The following is a 17,606-nucleotide window of genomic DNA, read 5'->3' as shown; positions in this document are numbered from 1 at the left end:
TCAAAATGAGGCTTCGTTTCAGCCTCAACACTAGATTTCACAAATGTCCCTTTTTTTTTATCCAATGCCTGTCATTTAATTCAAACACAATAGGAGGGTTTAATAGGTTTAGATGAGTTACACACATCTATATAAGAGTTCATCGTTTCCTTCATTACTGGCATGCCAAGTTAATTAGGGTACACAGAGAATTTTCACTGCAATAACCCAGAACCTTTTCTTATTAGAACCACATTTATCAGGGGTTCAAATACATTATAACTCAAAAACAGCATTTAAAGACTACAATTGGGTAAAATAGCAGTGCCTCGTTTTTTTTCTTTTTGATTTGCTTTTTTTTTTATTTGATTTTTTTTATTCAAAACCAAAATGTTAATCAGTCAGACCCAAAACATTAAAAAAAATTAAAACAGCAGACAAGGAAGCCAGTGTAAAATAGGTTTTATTCTGCACTTTAACATCACTAGCAGCAAAAACATGCTGCTTTCTGCGTAGAAACGCTAAGGCAATATTACTGTGTAACAAAAATAAACTTCAGACAGAGAAAGGATACAGCAATACATGAATGCACACTTTAGTGAAATGTGGAGGAAATCACATGGGAAGACCAATCAGCGAACACAACACAGTAAAAACTCATACTGGACAATTACAGTCAGTAACAACTGGATAGACACGAGCCAACACTTGATGGGGTTTAACTGTTATATAGTTTATTTGAAATAAAACTAATTCAAAAGTTATAAGTAGAAAACTTTGCCTTTAATAATATTTCAAGTATTTTCTAACCAGAAGCTGCAAAGTCTAAGAGAAAAAGCTGCACAGTGAATAACACACAATTACTTCATTTTGTACAAAACCAAACAGCAATTTTTATATTCATAGTGCTGATGGGTTGTTTCTCAGCTCTGTATGCAGCATGCTGCGAGGTCTACATTGTGGAACATGGAGTGACTTTGAACACTGAACACTGTGCAGGCACATCAGTGCAGGAAGCCAAGAAGGTCCTAAAACACAATCCTGAGGTTAAAATATACACAGTGGCCAAGTATATATATTTTACCACACTTAAGTTACTACTAATGCCCAGACTTGTTGGCATTACTCAGTTTCTTCATCACAAATAAATATTGCCAGTAACAATTGATCTTTCAGGCACCATAACTCTTTACGCCAAAAAATGTACATTAATTTCACTAAGGGTCTTTACGAGACATGGACATGGACATGAGAAGAAGCTGTTTTTTTCCCAGAAGGTAGTGAGAATGAATCCAAATGTCAAGATGTCAGTGATGTCTTTTCCCAGCTGGGCTATATATATATAGGTCAATATCTTTTGATGCCAATAATATGATTTTGAGTAGCTCACAGTGTAAATTTAAATTGGCTAGCAAGCTATAATTTTCATCTCTAAATATAGGCAAGGCAGATTTATTACATGAGCAAAGCCTCTCTCTTGTGCAAAAAAATAATCTGACTGTGTTACAGCTTCTTCTAAATCATGGTAGGTCAGTGAATAGAAGCCTTGCCTTGAAAATGTTTTATGGAGTGAAACCCACACACTAACCTGCCAACACACACGGATGCATTTAGCAAAACTTTATAGATGCTCTTTCAGCAGATAGTCTCACTTTTCAACAAAAGTGCTTGTACATTAAATAAAATATAATAAACAGAGGAAAATAATAGTTTATCGAACCATTTTACACTGCACACTGTTTCCTTAATAATGTATATAACACTTAAGCAAAAGGGGTTCATTTTCAGGGACAGACTCTTCATACCACAACTGATTAAAGGAGTGTTGATGACTTTGCAAAATACAAAATACATCCCACAAAAATAAAACAAAATTCTGAGAAATAAAGATAATGTGACAAGAAGATATAAACAAATAAAATGCTGGAGTGGACGTTTGATGTGTTGTCCAGCTGCAGGATTGCTTGAGTGTTTTTAGATATACATTTAATTTAATTTCCCTTCATAAAATCTCATTATTTTCCATTAAGAGGTCTTTCTTTAATCACTCACTTTATTTCTCCTGAGTTACACTGTCTTCTCTCTTTTCGCCATTTGCACATAAAAGCCAAGCTCTTTAACTCCCTGCTCTACTTGACTCTTGCTGATTACCAATGTGGCCCAAAATAAACACGGTCTAACAGTATGTGTTACACCGGGCATTGGTTGTTCAGTGAGGACACAAGAGGCCCACTTGATGTGAAAAAAGGCATTGTAGAAGCCCATACTCTATGTTAAAACCTGTGCCTTGTTTGGCAATCTCTAGGTAGCCACATATAGTCAGTTTGGCAGTGTTAACCAAAGAATAACATTTCTACATGAGGAGTGTACACAACAACTCAAAATTGTAAAATTAGAGTCACAGTTATTTTAAATATGGAGTGAAAAACTAACTCTTGAATAGGTGAAAAAGATAATGGTACTGTACAGGGCATCTCTTAACAAAAGGGAAACGTATTCTTATGTAATTTATGACTAAACAGGAAGTGGATGCTGACACAAACACAAAACACATCATAAGCATTACCTCCATGATCTTGCAAAAATCCATTTTAACCTTCAGTTACCTACAGTGTTGGATAACTGTACAGCATAATCTAATTTACCTTGTGTTTGTGTTTTGGTGTTTGGGTTTCTACTTGTTGAGCGTACATGACAATCACAAAGAATTTCTAATGGTAATTAACTGTAGTGCCCAACTTTCTGAAATTATTTTTGTCACTGCTTTTCAAAACGGAATACAGATAATTAAAAAGGTTTCAACAACGAAAACCAGATTTCCACACTACCTTTTTCCACCACCAGGTGGCCCTCCAGTTCTGTGCAGGTTTACTTGTGATGCAAAGATAAAAAACTGGAATGTCAAATGTCCCGATCTTTCCAAGTGCCATCTTCCACTCTACCTTTTCACAGATCTCATAAGACTGTGTTAGTGCAATAGTGATATGGAAGAAGTATATTTGCACCTTTGCACTAAGATAATTATGATCATCTCAAAAGATCTGTGATTAAGAGTAAAATGGAAAACAAAGGAAGAGAGTGACATTATGACATGGGGAACAGTGATGGTTTGTTCTTGTTCTAGTCAGTCTTGGGGCTGAAGCTGACACCTGGCCAGTCATAGGTGTCTGGCAGGAAGGAGTCATAGTTGGTGTTCCAGACGGTAGCACGTACAAAGCTGTTCTTGTCCATAGGCTCAGGGTAGCGGAACGCCATGCCTTTAGCATAGACATACTCCACCACCTGTAGTGCAAAAAAGAACATTTAGCATTGATGAAGGAAGGACAAACACAAGCATTATACAGAGCAAGCAACTACAACCAAATCTGACTGGGCAGCTATGTTGTGTCATCAAAATGTTGTCTTGAGAAGTTGTTAAAAGATAACTAGCTTAATGTTATGGCTTACTAAGTGTGTCAGGCTGTGGTGGAAATGGGTTTTGGATTTGGAAAATCAGATGACGATAGAAGAAGTTAGATGTTGGAGGAACAATGAAGGTTTGGATTAACATTAACAGGTCTATCAATAGCCACAGTTGTGTCCTTTAGTTTTGTCATCAAGAGAAATTATTTTTCAAGAGACTTACCTTGACAGCCATCTGGAGAGAGACCTCTCTGATGTTGGAAAGAGGAGGATACAGTCTGCCTTCTTCTAACTCTTTATCTGTCAGCTGCTCTGAAAGGGTCTGGAAAGAGACGAAAAATACTTTTAGGCTGAAGATGAATTTCTATGGTTCAAACAACACAGACATAACAACTACAACTATCATTTATCTACAGCAGACAGTATTTCTCTGTTGTTTACCATCCACACCAGTGTGTAGTCATAAATGTATTATGTGCTTTGAGAGATAATAATAAGATATAATAAGAATATAATAAGAATTCTTAGATCAAGTGATAGAAATGACCAAATCATTATCACTAATATTAACGCTATGCAAATGACAAGTGTCTCCAATAGTGCTGGCAGGAAAGCATCGTGTGATTTTTTATCAGTAATTGAATTGCATTGATTAATGTTAGGAAGTCAAATGCAGCCCAGCAAAAGAGGGAAGAACACAAATGGAAAAAGTGCAAAGCAGGATCAGTCTTTTCTCATCTGTTAGCTGTTATGCCAGAGTCTAGAAAGAGAGAGGGAACAGGAGACATCATAGGGTTAAAGAGGGTTTAGATGAGCATACAAAGCATATGCATACAAGACAGAGTCAGCAAGAAAATGCAGAATGGGGTGAGGCCAGTTTAAAGATGAGATGGCAAGATACTGAGTACTACTTCAGACCTTGGCAGCTTCTAGGAATACTGTGTCACTGATATGTCTCACTCCACTTAGGATCACAGCCAGGGCCACACCTGCAATGTACATACAGCATGGGTTTTACAAGAGACTGCACGTAGTTTATCATTCAGTGATACAGCATTTTCCCACATTCATTCTTAACACTAGAGACTATTGAAAATCACATCGCTTCTGTTTTCTTTTCCCTTCACCTGGGAAGATGTACGCATTGTTCCCTTGTCCAGGGGTGAAGACGCGCCCATCACTCAGAGTCACTGGACCAAACGGACTGCCACTGGCAAAAAGACATCTACCCTGTGGAACACAGAAAACAAAGCAGAGGAGTGACAACAGGAAACAAAGAAAAGAATAAAAAGAGGAATGGTGATTTGACAGAATAGGAACTGACGCTTTGTTTGTGAGTTAGACAAACAGACAGAAAGAAAGAAAGAAAAGGCAAAAAGAAAGAATGTGTACATCAGTAAGTGTGTAGGCATCCTCCGCTGTGCACTCTGCTTTATTGGTTGGGTTACTCAGAGCAAAGATGATTGGTCGTTCGTTCAGGGTTCCCATGGCCTTGATGACATCATGGCTGAACAGACGTCCAGCTCCTGCCACACCTGAAAGTGGGTGAGAGAAAAAATTGTTGCTGTGGACTTGTAGTGTACTTGTTTTGGTAGAACATTTGCACATGGGGAGGCGATCACTGTCATTAAAATGGTCAATTCCCTGAAAAAAAAAAAAAATACTCCACCAAAAACAGTAAAAGAGGAATGTTGACTCGTGATTGCATGATCCAAATCTTTGACAAAACTTGCCAGCGTGTAGGTTGCTAGCTCGGAGGTTGTTGTGGCCAAAGGCAGGCTTATACCAACAGCCTACATTCACTGAGTCACACCAAGTTACATCTGACTGAGTTCATAAGTGCCGTTCCACTGGGCAGTAAAGGTGATTCTTTATGAAACCAAGTTATCGGAAATTTTATTTTTTATTTTATTTTTTTTAGAACTGTTGCTATATTTTCTTTGCCAGGTATTTCTTTCCTGTCATTTGGATGTTGTAAGTTGCATTGAGTAAATAAAGCTGAGAGTTTTCACAAGAATTTGTGTTTTGAAACGGGGGTGATTCTCTTCTATACCCACTGTTTACTTGGGACAATGAGCCCAAAATTACAAGTACATAACAATAACAACAACAACAATTTACTTCATCAATTATCCTGATCTGGTATTCCACGTGGAAAAAACAAAAACACATTAAACAACACAGAACATCACAACAATAGTATGTAAAAAGTGAAACCATTACTTTTCTGGTTCTTGATCGATGGCTTAAACTTAAAAATGCTTATTCCAAACTGTACTCAGAGGCTTTAAGGTTAAATGAATGCAGAAAATGAGAAGTACCTTACCAATGATAGCTGTGGGTTTAATGGTGTTGACAGCATCAAGGAAGCTCTGTACATTCCCTGGACTGTCATGGACAAATGCCTCCTGATTGGTGTCTGTTTCCTGCTGTCTGTCCTGGAGTCACAAACAGTACGTTGGGGGCAACAGATTCATATTATTGTAAACCAATTATCCATTGTACAAACATTGAGCCAAACAGGAAGCCACACAGACATCTAATGTATGTTCGAGTCAATAATATCTGTGTTACAAACACTGACCTTTACGAGTAAGCCATATTTATCATACATCCAGATTCTTTTTCTGGCCTCAGCGTGGCTCATCCCTGTCTCCATCATGGCCATGACAATCAGATTGGCAATACCAAGGGCAGCCTATGGAGAAAATAACCTCATTAACCTCAAGTTAAACATGCTAAATGTTTGTGTTTTGTGTGTCTTTATGTTTTAGTTTCTTATTTGTACCACCAGCTGTGGTCAGTAGGGAGCAGTATCAATTTTACAACTTAACCTATTTTTTTATTTTGAGCTAAGGGGCACTGATGTTCCAAATTGGAGAGAAAAAGGAGAAGAGGCAAGAAACAAAGGAAAATCAAGAGAACCTGGACTGACTGATTATTAGATAAATGTTAGTTTACCTCTCCAGCTCCCAGGAAAAGCACCCGGTGTTCAGTGATGGGTTTGCCAATGGCTCTCTGAGCTGCTAACAGACCAGCAAGGGCTACAGACGCAGTGCCTGGAAATATGCAAAGAACACAACTGTAAACAATGAAGTCTCTTCCTTGAAAAGAACAGATTTGTCACTATTTGTTTTAAGGTAGGAAGGTAGGGAGGGTACATTCCCTGAAAGATATTTCTTCAGTTATATTACGCTTGTTGTTCTTGGTTTAATTCCCAGACAACATGACTCATTAATCCACTGTGTTAGAAAATGTTCAAAAACGATAAAAATGCAAATAAAATCATTCATTTGGTGTCCTCACATATGTGTTCCTAAAAAGGCAGGTAATCACTGACACAGTCATTTAACAGAGTGAAATTATCTGCATAACATATTACAAAGTACAACTTTCAGATCTGTGTGAGGGGTTATATGTGAACCTTGGATATCGTCATTGAAGGTGCAGTATTTCTCCCTGTACTTCCTGAGGAAGCGGAAGGCGTTGTGGTTCCCAAAGTCCTCAAATTGGATCAGTGTGTCCTGTCCATATTTTTCCACAACAGCTTCCATGAACTCATCAATCAGATCATCATAGGCCTGAGAACGGTCTCGCTTCTGATACAGGCCCATGTACAGTGGATCCTTAAGGAGATTCTGACAAACATGAGAAGATAAACAGTTTTCATATTTTACCTTCTCGTACTAAAGCGCTTATACACACATAGTAAACAGAGAGCATACACATAGCCTTTCCTACCTCATTGTCTGTGCCGACATCTATCACCACAGGCAGACATTTCTCAGGTCTAATGCCTGCACAAGCAGTGTACAGGCAAAGTTTTCCGACTGGGATGCCCATTCCATAAACACCCAGATCCCCTAATCCTAAAATACGCTCCCCATCAGTTACGACTACTGCCTAGAGAGAGTGAGAGAGAGGGAGGGAGAGAGAGAGAGAGAGAGGGAGGTGTAAAATAGTATACAGTCAGCAAAACTGCAAATCAACATTTTACACGCACACAACTGTGAGCAATACTGAACTGGATCTTGGCCAGGCGAATGTAGAAAATGTGAACGGTAATGGGTCACTTATCAAGACTTCCTCGGTCTGTACATCTAAGACGGATGAACAGCAGGAGGTGTCTCTCACACTATTATATAGACATTAGATGAAAATGTGTTACTGTGGGGAGGTCTTCAGGTATTACTCACTGCAACATTAGTCTCTGGCCAGTTGTCCAGGATGGAGCGGATGTGTCCTCTGTCCCGAATGGAGATGAATAAACCTCTGGTGAGAGAAACAAAATGCTAGTTAACTGCTTTATGTTAAGATGCATGTTAAGAATCTATCTTCAATAAAATATGAAAAGAAAATGTATATTCCCCACTACAACATCTTTCTTTAATATTATTTCAGTCAAGGTTCTTGATGCAACTTTACACCCATTCACCCTCATAAGAAAATGTCAGCACCAGTCAAAGCCAATATTTTATCCAGAAGAATCCTTTAAATATTTAAAGGTTCATCACTTGTGAACAGGAGGCAAAATTTTGTGTACATCAGGCCAAACAGCAGGAAAGCAGACTACAGACATGTAGGATAATTCTGAGCAGGACACCAGAGACAGATATTTCTGATTAATTCTTTCTTTTCTTTTTTGCCTTGTGTTAAATATTCATTCCAGGGAGTGCTACAGGTACAGTGTGTCTGTCACCAAAGTAAAACATACATTAAAGACTCAGACCATTAGCAAAAAAGCCCCCAGTTGTTGATTCTTTTAATTCAACTTTGCTTTCTTGGAGTTACTTCTTGATAGCTTTCCTGCATGCTTACTTGGGTCTTCGAAAGATGTGTCCATACTGCGTGCAGGCCAGGCCTACAGTGGGAGTGTAGACTATTGGCATCAATTCATCTATGTCTTCCATCAACACCCTATAGAAAAGCCTCTCATTCCTTTCCTGGATGCCCATCAAGTAGATGTACCTGGTGGATGTGTGGAAAGCAATAAAAATTCAGGAAAAGTTAGGCCGTATACATGGAGATTTTTAAGGCGAATATATTATCAATAACAAATGCTTAATTTTTGTAGCTATACGTTTAACTTCTCCAAATTATGCCCTTACTTCTCTAGGGGATCAGTCATTTTCTTCAGATTTTTCTGAAAGCGCATGGCCTGAATATCCTGAGTCTCCACTTTGGGAGGCAGCAGACCATGTATCCCCAAAATCTGTCGCTCCTGTAGAGAGAAGGCCATGCCCTGAGGAGAAACACACGGACATGAAAAAAAGGAGTGAATGGAGAGACAAAGAGAATATAGGTATCTACTACTCATTGTCAGATCTCAGGCTTGAAAATAGTGTACTATGGTAGAGTATGTCAAGAGGGGCTGTTATGTTTTCACATTAACATGTCTGAACTCTTCTCCTTTCCATTCCACATATTTGCCAATATTTAATTAGTGTTGTGTATGTACACATCACTGCCTACAGGAAATGACTAATCAAAATTCATGAGTGAAATGCAAGCTCTGTTAGGCAATGGCAAAAGAGTCCTTCCTCCACTGAAGACAGGTCTTAAAAATGTTAAATATTTTACCCCTTGACATTTCTTCCATGTGCAGTTTCTGAACATTACTTTAAAAGTTTCTGGGTTCGAAGTTTAAATATCGCAACTCTCTCTGGTGCATGGAGATTTGCAGCCAGAATGTGCTGCTTTGAAGTTTCATGCTTACACTATTCCTCAGCAAAATAAAACTTTAATCACTGAACCAATTTTCAGTACCCCTGCTACATACTGTGATGTAGTTCTGTCACCAGAGGGCGCGCTGCGTAACTTATGAGCCCTTAGACAGAGCTGACTTACTGACTCTTTGTAGGAGAAATTGACAAATGAGTGAAAAGGGGGAAACCAGATGAAAAACTTTTGGAGTAGGGGAAAGGAAGAAAAGGAGGTAGGAGAGGGGAGTAGCCTGAAAGAAGCCAATGGAAAACACTCAGAAACACTCATGAAAAAGAGGATGGGGAAGTTGAGAGGGGGAGTGCCCCTGTGTGTGTGTGTGTGTGTGTCTGGGTTACATGCTTAGCGCTGAATGAAACATGGGTGTAACACATGGAATCCATCACGTCTGGGGCTCGGGAAGGGGCTGATTATACTGTGACAGCGATAAAAGCTGGGGGCTCCCATGGCAAAATGCTGAGTCATGCTGATGGAGCATTACATTTCACCCAGCTCTAGTACTCAGTTCCTCTCAACATCATGCAACATGCTGCAAACCTCTGATATTTAGTTTTTGTTCCCCTGTCTTGGTTTGATCGAAAAATTGCAATGCCTTTTGGTTTGTTCAGATTGTTGTTATTTTGAGTGGTTTGAGTGATTCAAACAGGTCTGGAAAAGTAGCCTAACCTATAACCATGTAAAATAATGTATCTCCTTGTACTGTTTATGTGTTTAACATATCTATATGTATATCCTAATATTCGTGTATGTGTTGGAAATGAATTGAAACACTTGAGATAAAATGTGTATGGTTCTTAACGGTAAATGGTGTTTCAAATCTGCTAAGTGTACATTGGATGGAAATCATTGGATTGAGTTATCCTTCTTAGTTTATCATTTATAAGTTAATTAAATTGCCCAAAAAAGAGCATCCATCCTACTAACAATTTTTTTTAATTTTACAAGGATTTCATGTATTTTGAGTCTACATGGTGAAAGTTTCTATTGTGTAACTAATGAATAAAATTGAGGTAGAGGAATGTGGGATCACAGCACAGCATCATCTTACAAAATATATTCTTATTAATGATTTTATCTTGCTGACAGTACAATGTAATAAACAATGCCTTTCTGCATCTCACTGACTTTTACGGCGAGTATGTGAGTGAGGGAGAATGAGTGTCACGATGATGCAATCTGCTGATGTACGTCCCATCTGCTCTGGCAGATGTAATTCTATGTAATTCTATTTCTAAGTAATGCACTGCTGTTTGTCTCTGGCTTTGTACAGTTTTTAAGAGTTTTTAGAAGGAAGACAGAATGAACTCAGTTACTGTTAATGCTAGAAGAAATTCAACAGCTCAACTGATGGACAACAAAACTGCTCTCAAGAGTAAAGCCTTAAAATGCCCGCGGCCTTAAACCCTCTTCTCAAAGATTTTCCATACTTGAGTTGATTTTGATTAGCAAACAAGTTTTCTAAAGTTGATAAAATGAGCACAACAGGCCACAAGTGCAATGTGAACGTATTTGCTGTGCGTACACTATTTCTAGGGCCATTAGCCAAATAACCTGTGACCACTTTACATGCAGGATGGCATGTCTATATTTAGCACATGTCTAGTCTCTTCTAAGTTTAGCAGAACCTACACAGAGTAAGATCATTTCACTGCAAGCAGCAACAGGCTTGTGTTACAAATGTCATTTGTTACTTCTTGTCAAGCTTGAGATCTGACTCCTTTGAATTATTTCATAGCCTGGAACAACATGCAGCTGAGCTCAGGTGGTAAAAGACCAAAACTAGAGCCAATTAACATGACAAACTTATCTGTTCTGTCAGCATTTTCCATCTCTCCTGCACTCCTCACTACACTATTCCTGCTTATCCACACATAGTCATCATAGTCATAACCACCCACGCAAAACCATAAGAAAATATAAATGGACATGGCGTGAGGCATGTATAAAATGTCATTTTAAGAGTTAGAAAAACCTAACAAGAGACCCCTTCCAACTAAACAATACACAGCATGAGTCAACAATGTCAAGTTCCAAATGTGTTGTCCAAATCTGTGTGATGCTCATCTGTAATCATACAATACACAGTGTGACGCAAGTTACTCCAGCTGAAAAATTGTGGGGTTTTTGTCAGCTCAAATCTTGCTGCAGTAAGTGACAGCGCTGTTGGGTTTGGTTACAGATGCATGGGAAGGTAAAGCAAGTTTATTTGTACAGCACCATTTAACCACAAGGCTGTCCTAAGTGCCTCACATGAAGCACAACACACCAATTAAAAGGTAGCTTGCAGTAATATAAAGAACAGAATGAAATATAAAATAATGAAAGAGAAAGCATGGACAGGCAACAGCACCTTACGAAGGCTTTTGTAAAGCAGACATAAACAGCCTCAAATTCAATAAGCAGCAGTTGCAAATAGAAAGACTCGTCTGACATTTCTGACCACACCCAACAATGATGCTAGGTGTGGTCAGAAACACAACGGACTTCAGCAATTCAGCCAGTGCTTTTCAGCTTTCTGTCAAGTTCACAATTCAACTGTTCTGTGAAAAATGATAAAATGTTATCATCTGAGCATAAAAAAGGAGTGCATTCTTCAGCAATTCTTTTGTAAGGCAAAGAGTTAAAAAAAAAAAAAAAATCATATAAGGTTCTTGTCATTAATTATGGCAAAAGTAAAATCACTATTCAGAAAAAGGAAAGTAAGTTTTTAGTTTTAATCCCACTTCCAGTACTTAAAATATGACAACAGAGGTACAGCTGCTTTAGACAGATTAACATGACATAAGGAATTGGTTGAGCTTCCAATCAGCCTGATGCCATCCCCTTAATGTCTCTGCTCAATCCATTCAAAGTGCTAGAAGCAAGGCCAGGAGATAAATAAACAGCAGCCACCAGCCTGCTGCTAGAACAAGGTTTTTATAGTTTTTCAGTTAGTTCTTATCAATGGTCTAGTGACAAGATTAAGCGATGTACCTACTAACTGTAATTTATAATACTATGTTGTACTTAACATTTCACACTTCTCTATGTAACTGCTTGTGCATGCATGATGGGCTTACATTTTCAAAACTACTGTATATCTGGTGATAATTACATGTGAATGCTGACATATTGTGTTTCTTGTAGAAATATTATACTTTATTTTAAAACATTTTAATTAAAATTTCTACCACCCTGCAGAAGTAGAGATACATTTGTGTTCATTAGGATATGGGGAAAAGTAGTTTAATCAAAAGACAGTCTGCAAACATATCAGAGTCAATTCCTATTCTTCACACTGCAATATAACTCTCCGCTATTCTTATCCTGGGATATACAGAGTGATATTCACACCTCCAAGGAGTGTCAGGGGATTAAAAGGATGGACAAAGTTGTGTATATGCAGCCTTATTTAAGGAAAGGAAATGAGGAAAACAAACTGTTACTGACAACAAAAACCTTGGTCACAAGGAGACAGTTTATAATAGAAATTTGACAAACTATATGCTCCATTTATGACTTGCAGTCAATTTCGTCGTAATCTGTCTACATGGTATCCAAAGGACATTATACAATACTGACAAACATTACAATTATTTTACACACAGAAAGCTTATACTAATTAGCCTACTTCAAACATAACAACTGGCATGGATCTAACACAAACGGGCTGACACATTGCAAGACATGTTAATAAAGCTGCCATCTGCTTAACCACTACATCTGTTTAAATGCTCACATTTTCAGTAACCTACTCACTTTGTTGGTTCGAGGGTTGAGCATGAGGGGCTTGCCCTTTTCTTTGGTGTGTGCCCATCTGCAAACAGAGACACAGGGCCTCAGGGACCAGGTTGTCCTCAACCTGGACAACATGGTGGACAGTCACTGGTCTGGAAGATGCTCTGGTAAAAAGCTGCTGAGAAAGGAAAGAAAAACTGAGTTAAAAACTGAACTGCACATATTTGTCTATTTTCATTTTCATCTTCCCATTTGGTAGGATTCTCATGGAAAAAGGAAAAGTCAGCATTAAGGAAAAGCTGTCATAGGATACCTGACAGGGGTTCTGAATATTACCAGGCTTTTGACCATTTTTATACTGAAGTGGTTGTAAATTGTGTGTGAGGACACCTCTGATTACATTTGTGGAAGTCCTAACTGTAAAACAAATATTTTATTACCATCTCTTAAAGTTGACTTGGCATAAGATTCAAAGATGAGAAAAATCCACTCATGTGAAGTTGAAGGTTTATGGTGCGAATGCATGTGAAACTACAACTGATTATTAAAGTTATTGCTTCTGACAATCAAGACCTTAAGTGCACCGCTTTCATGACCTTTACACATGAAATCATCACTCCGTTATCACACCTTGATACAACATTAAGCTAACAGCAATGAAGAATGTCGGCCTATGGACACACACGTCTTCACAGAAGCCTACAAATGCACTTGATGTGCATGGATAGTCCCAAAGTCAAGGATTACAAATGCTGACGGCAGTGGCTAGTCATTAATCTGGGTGTGGACAGAAGTGATTTAGTACTTGATCTGAGAAACAAAGCTTTGAATGATTGTCATAATCCTTTTCGCAATGAGCTCCACACAAAGACACGAGCAAAATCACAGCGAAATCAGCCAACAGACAGACTGGGGATGGGGAGAAAAGGCAGATAACACACACACGTAACAAAACAAAACTAACAACTATGTCACTTAAGAATTCACATCTACAAATCAAACCTAAAGGGAAAAAAAAGATTTGGGGATAAGGATATAAAACAAGCTCATACACAAATACACAAAGACGGTATCTACTGGCAGGATTTTCCTGAAATGATGCCACATCAACAAGCAAACATCGCTGCACGCTCCTTATACACATACCATCCTACTTTCAGCTGCTGACGGTGGCCTGGAATAGTATCATCATTGTAAGAGCTATGTGATGCATGTGACCTGTGACTCGCTGCTATATTGTGCTGTTGTGGGTGCAGAAAGAGGTCACTTACAGCTCCTCTAATGCACCTTTGTAAGTCATAGACAATTAAGAGAAGCTTAGTTGTCCCTGGTGATAGTTATTGTTGCAAAAGGTCAACACCTGACTATGAAAACAGAAAGTGCTGCCTTCCCACTGACAAAACAATGGATTGAAACAACTTTAAATTACCACATATGATATGGCTATAGTGCTGTACTTTGAATGTTAACGTTATGTTACAAAAAGAGTAAAGCAGACCACAGAGGAGATGTAGCCAAAATAATATCTCATCCCAACAGTTATACATGCCAACTTAGCTCAGTTTAAACTATTTTCTTGTTTTTTATTATTCATTTTATAACCCTGCCCATATTCCTTTAGGCCTTGCTTAATGTCAAGACACAAACCAGATGAAATGCAACTGGACCTTTAAGCAAGTTATGTGGGGGACAGCAACATACATGCAATTTCTATTTTTGTTCTTTTAGTGACTGAGGCTAGCAGAAGTATTGCTTTTGAAATACAAGATTCATGAGGAAACAAGAGTCAACTGCAGTCAGTTGTGACAAAAAATTAAGCCTGCAGGCTGACAAAACAGAAAAAAAGATTTGAGATCTAACTCCTTTGAATTATTTTACTCCCTGGAACAACATGCAGTTGAGCTCAGGTGGCAAAAGTCCAAACCTACAGCCAGTTAATGTGACAAACAGCATTCATCCATTTTGTCAACATTTTCCGGTCCTCCTCCATTCCTCACTACACTATTCTTGCTTATCCACCCATGTTATCATAGTCATAATAACCCACACAAAACCACAAGGAAATATAAATGGAGATAAGATAAATAAATGTATAAAATCTCAACTTAGTTAGATAAGCCTGATAAGAGATGCCTTCTGTCTAAATAAACAATACATAGCATGAATCAACTACATACAGTACATATATATGTAGTATAAAAGCATTGAAACAAGATGCCACCCACATGCCACATCAAATAGAACTCGCATCAGTTGGTTTTTTTTTGTTTTTAAATGCCAAACGCTGTGTTCATCACACTATGATGATTTACTTTTAATGAACAACTCAGGTAGTTTATAAAGTACCACTGACCTTAAAAATTCCTCAGGAAACAATGGGTGTGATTTTCCATTAGCCTGCACTTGTTGTTAAAGAACAGTTTCAGAGGAAGCACTGTGGACTGATCATGTGCCCCTCTCTTTGACCAAAGTATCTGATGAAAGAAATTACAGGAATAGCCAGCTGGCTGAGTCTTGGCATACAACCACATATCCAGGAACGTTGCCTAGAAAGCAGCAATAAAGCCTCGCCAAAGCGTCAGACAGAATAAGCAGCACCAACAATTAACAGAAATGTTAATGCTCTGCTGATTTGATATTCAGAGGGGACACAGCATTGATGCAGCCTCCGTGAATTCCGGTCTTTGAGTTGTACACTGTACAGCAATATCTTCATCAGGTTATGCACATCTAAACTTTGTTTCTACAACATACAAAGTCTCAGGGGTTAAGATGAGACCAGTCTTTGATATAATGGAAATTATTCAACTCTCTTTCTTTTTATTTCATCCCTGACTTTATCAGCATATTAAATGCTTGTTTTGGACTTTTTGTGTCTGCCAAGTAGCAAGGTAATTCTGCTTTGTACCTGTGTTGGACCAACTAGTGTGAATGAGCTCCCTGAGTACTTTCCACAGCCAGAAGCTAGTCAGGACTGTTTGAACCATATCCATGTAGCTCATAAAAGCTGGAAACCAACCCACCTAGATTTGTGCATTTGGATTTCTTCACTTTTAATCAGAATTATAGGGAGCTGGTTTTTATAAGCTTTAAGCTCTGAGATCTCCAAGAAAATGCAGCATCTTGCCAAAGTTTGAGTTTGACCAAAGTTCTCTCAAGTACTGCACTTGACTGGTTATAATTTAGGTTTATTGGCCACAGCTTAAAACATTATAACTCTGTGTCACGTAAAATTGGACATTTCTCTTCTATCTCATTTGAGTTACTAGCAAGAGTCATTCTTAACATATGAGGCAAACTGGACACAGAAACTGGTACAAATCTAGCCAGACTACTATGTCTTGCATTACCGAGTCTGGAAGTACTCTTAACATAGACAGAATGTGTGCAAACAGTGATTGCATTGATTGAAGTAGGCATAATGTAATAACAAAAGATTGCACATAGGAAATTACTCACCAACAGAAAGCATGTGCCCTCTTAGACATACATCATCTCTTAACAAGCAGTCACACCCACACATATGCTTTCAGGTGTAAACTTTTTATGGCCTTAGAGGTGAAATTTACTGGGATCAGAGTACAATGGTACAAAGCCAAAGTAATTTAAACTGTTGAGTGGAGTATTAGTATAATTATGTTGCCTCAAGTGGATAAACAGTGATTAATCATAGTTACTACACAGGTAGGCGTGATATTACTGCAGGTGTTATTATTCTCTTTTTCTCTCTCCCTCTCTCTAAAAGACTTTGTAGACTTAGTAGGGTTGTAATGACAGGTTGCTCCGGTTTGACGTACCCAGAAGGTGACATTGATTCACATTTGCTTTGATCATTTAGTTTGTGGAAGAAGACTCTGTGAAAGATATTTGTTCGCTGCTGTGTAGCATATTTACATATACCGTGAATATGATAACAACCAAAGAATGGACAGTAAAACATTTGGTTTCATTTCTTATGTCTTTATGATTTCATCATATTTGACTATCAAAATGAATTTTAATTTTATTTTAATACTTATATCTTGTGTTTGGAGATGGAAGTGGAAGAATAAATGTCACTGCTAAGTGTGAACAAACAACTACATTTGCACAGAAAAATATAATCGGCAGGTCAAAAATAAATAAATAAACGAACAAAAAAACAAACAAACTGTAACTGTGAATGCAACTCTCTGCAGTGGTAAGCTAATGAATTAGCTTTGCAATCTCACACAGCCACAAAAAAGCAGCTAACGCCTGCTACAAGCTAGCATTTGGCTAGCTCTCAGTCAACGCTACGTTACGTTATTTGAGCACCGGTATCGGCAAACTTGTGAACGACAGAGGAGCCCACGAAGAGCCCACTGTTTGTAACTGTTTGTTAAACCAAAGCCTCACTCCATAAGGAAACACTTTTTATACCTGATGATGACTTACATGCTGTCACTCATTCAGACCTCCTCTCCCTCGCTCGCTCATTCTTGGCTCAGAAACGCGAACTTCTCAAATGACACAGACTTTCCTTTCTTTAAAGAGAATAACAGCTCGGCTTACCTGCTCTTGAAATTTATAATACTGTGCTTCCTTCCGCTGGCAAGGTCAATGTTTATTAAGCATATTTCTCGTACAGTTCGCTGTATAAATACGGTGGACAGACCGGTCGGTTTGTCCTTTGACAGCAGCTACAGATGCAGGAAAGTGGAGAGGAGGGACTCACAGTGTAGAAGAACTTGGCCGCTCAGCCAATCACATGCTGGGATTTCCTCCATGGTTACCGTAAACACTGTGACATGCGCAAAACATTTTGG

At 38.4% G+C, this 17,606-nt stretch overlaps 1 protein-coding gene across 2 annotated transcripts; it reads right to left on the bottom strand.

Moving 5' to 3' along the window:
* Window positions 1-424: 424 nt before the first annotated feature.
* me2 (malic enzyme 2, NAD(+)-dependent, mitochondrial) lies at window positions 425-17,500 on the bottom strand. Of its 2 annotated transcripts, none has more exons than XM_071483188.1 (15): window positions 17,353-17,500; window positions 12,841-12,997; window positions 8,490-8,623; window positions 8,200-8,349; window positions 7,578-7,653; window positions 7,123-7,284; window positions 6,806-7,019; window positions 6,343-6,440; window positions 5,966-6,079; window positions 5,708-5,819; window positions 4,774-4,916; window positions 4,509-4,611; window positions 4,300-4,370; window positions 3,605-3,703; window positions 425-3,261 (listed from the first exon to the last, which is right to left on the bottom strand). In XM_071483188.1, the coding sequence occupies exons 2-15, from the start codon at window positions 12,952-12,954 to the stop codon at window positions 3,100-3,102; spliced, it is 1,752 nt and encodes a 583-aa protein (XP_071339289.1). In that variant the 5' UTR covers window positions 12,955-12,997; window positions 17,353-17,500; the 3' UTR covers window positions 425-3,099. The 2 variants fall into 2 exon arrangements, with proteins under 2 accessions (XP_071339289.1, XP_071339290.1); XM_071483189.1 differs by having other exon boundaries at window positions 12,841-12,994; window positions 17,353-17,491.
* Between the last annotated feature and the right edge of the window lie 106 nt (window positions 17,501-17,606).

Source organism: Trachinotus anak, unplaced genomic scaffold (genome assembly GCF_046630095.1).
Source record: "Trachinotus anak isolate AG129_WGS33_773 ecotype Australia unplaced genomic scaffold, CSIRO_AGI_Tana_v1 ptg000008l, whole genome shotgun sequence".
Lineage (NCBI taxonomy): Eukaryota > Metazoa > Chordata > Actinopteri > Carangiformes > Carangidae > Trachinotus > Trachinotus anak.
Note: the sequence above shows the minus strand (reverse complement) of the source record. Positions and strands in the feature narration are given on the sequence as shown.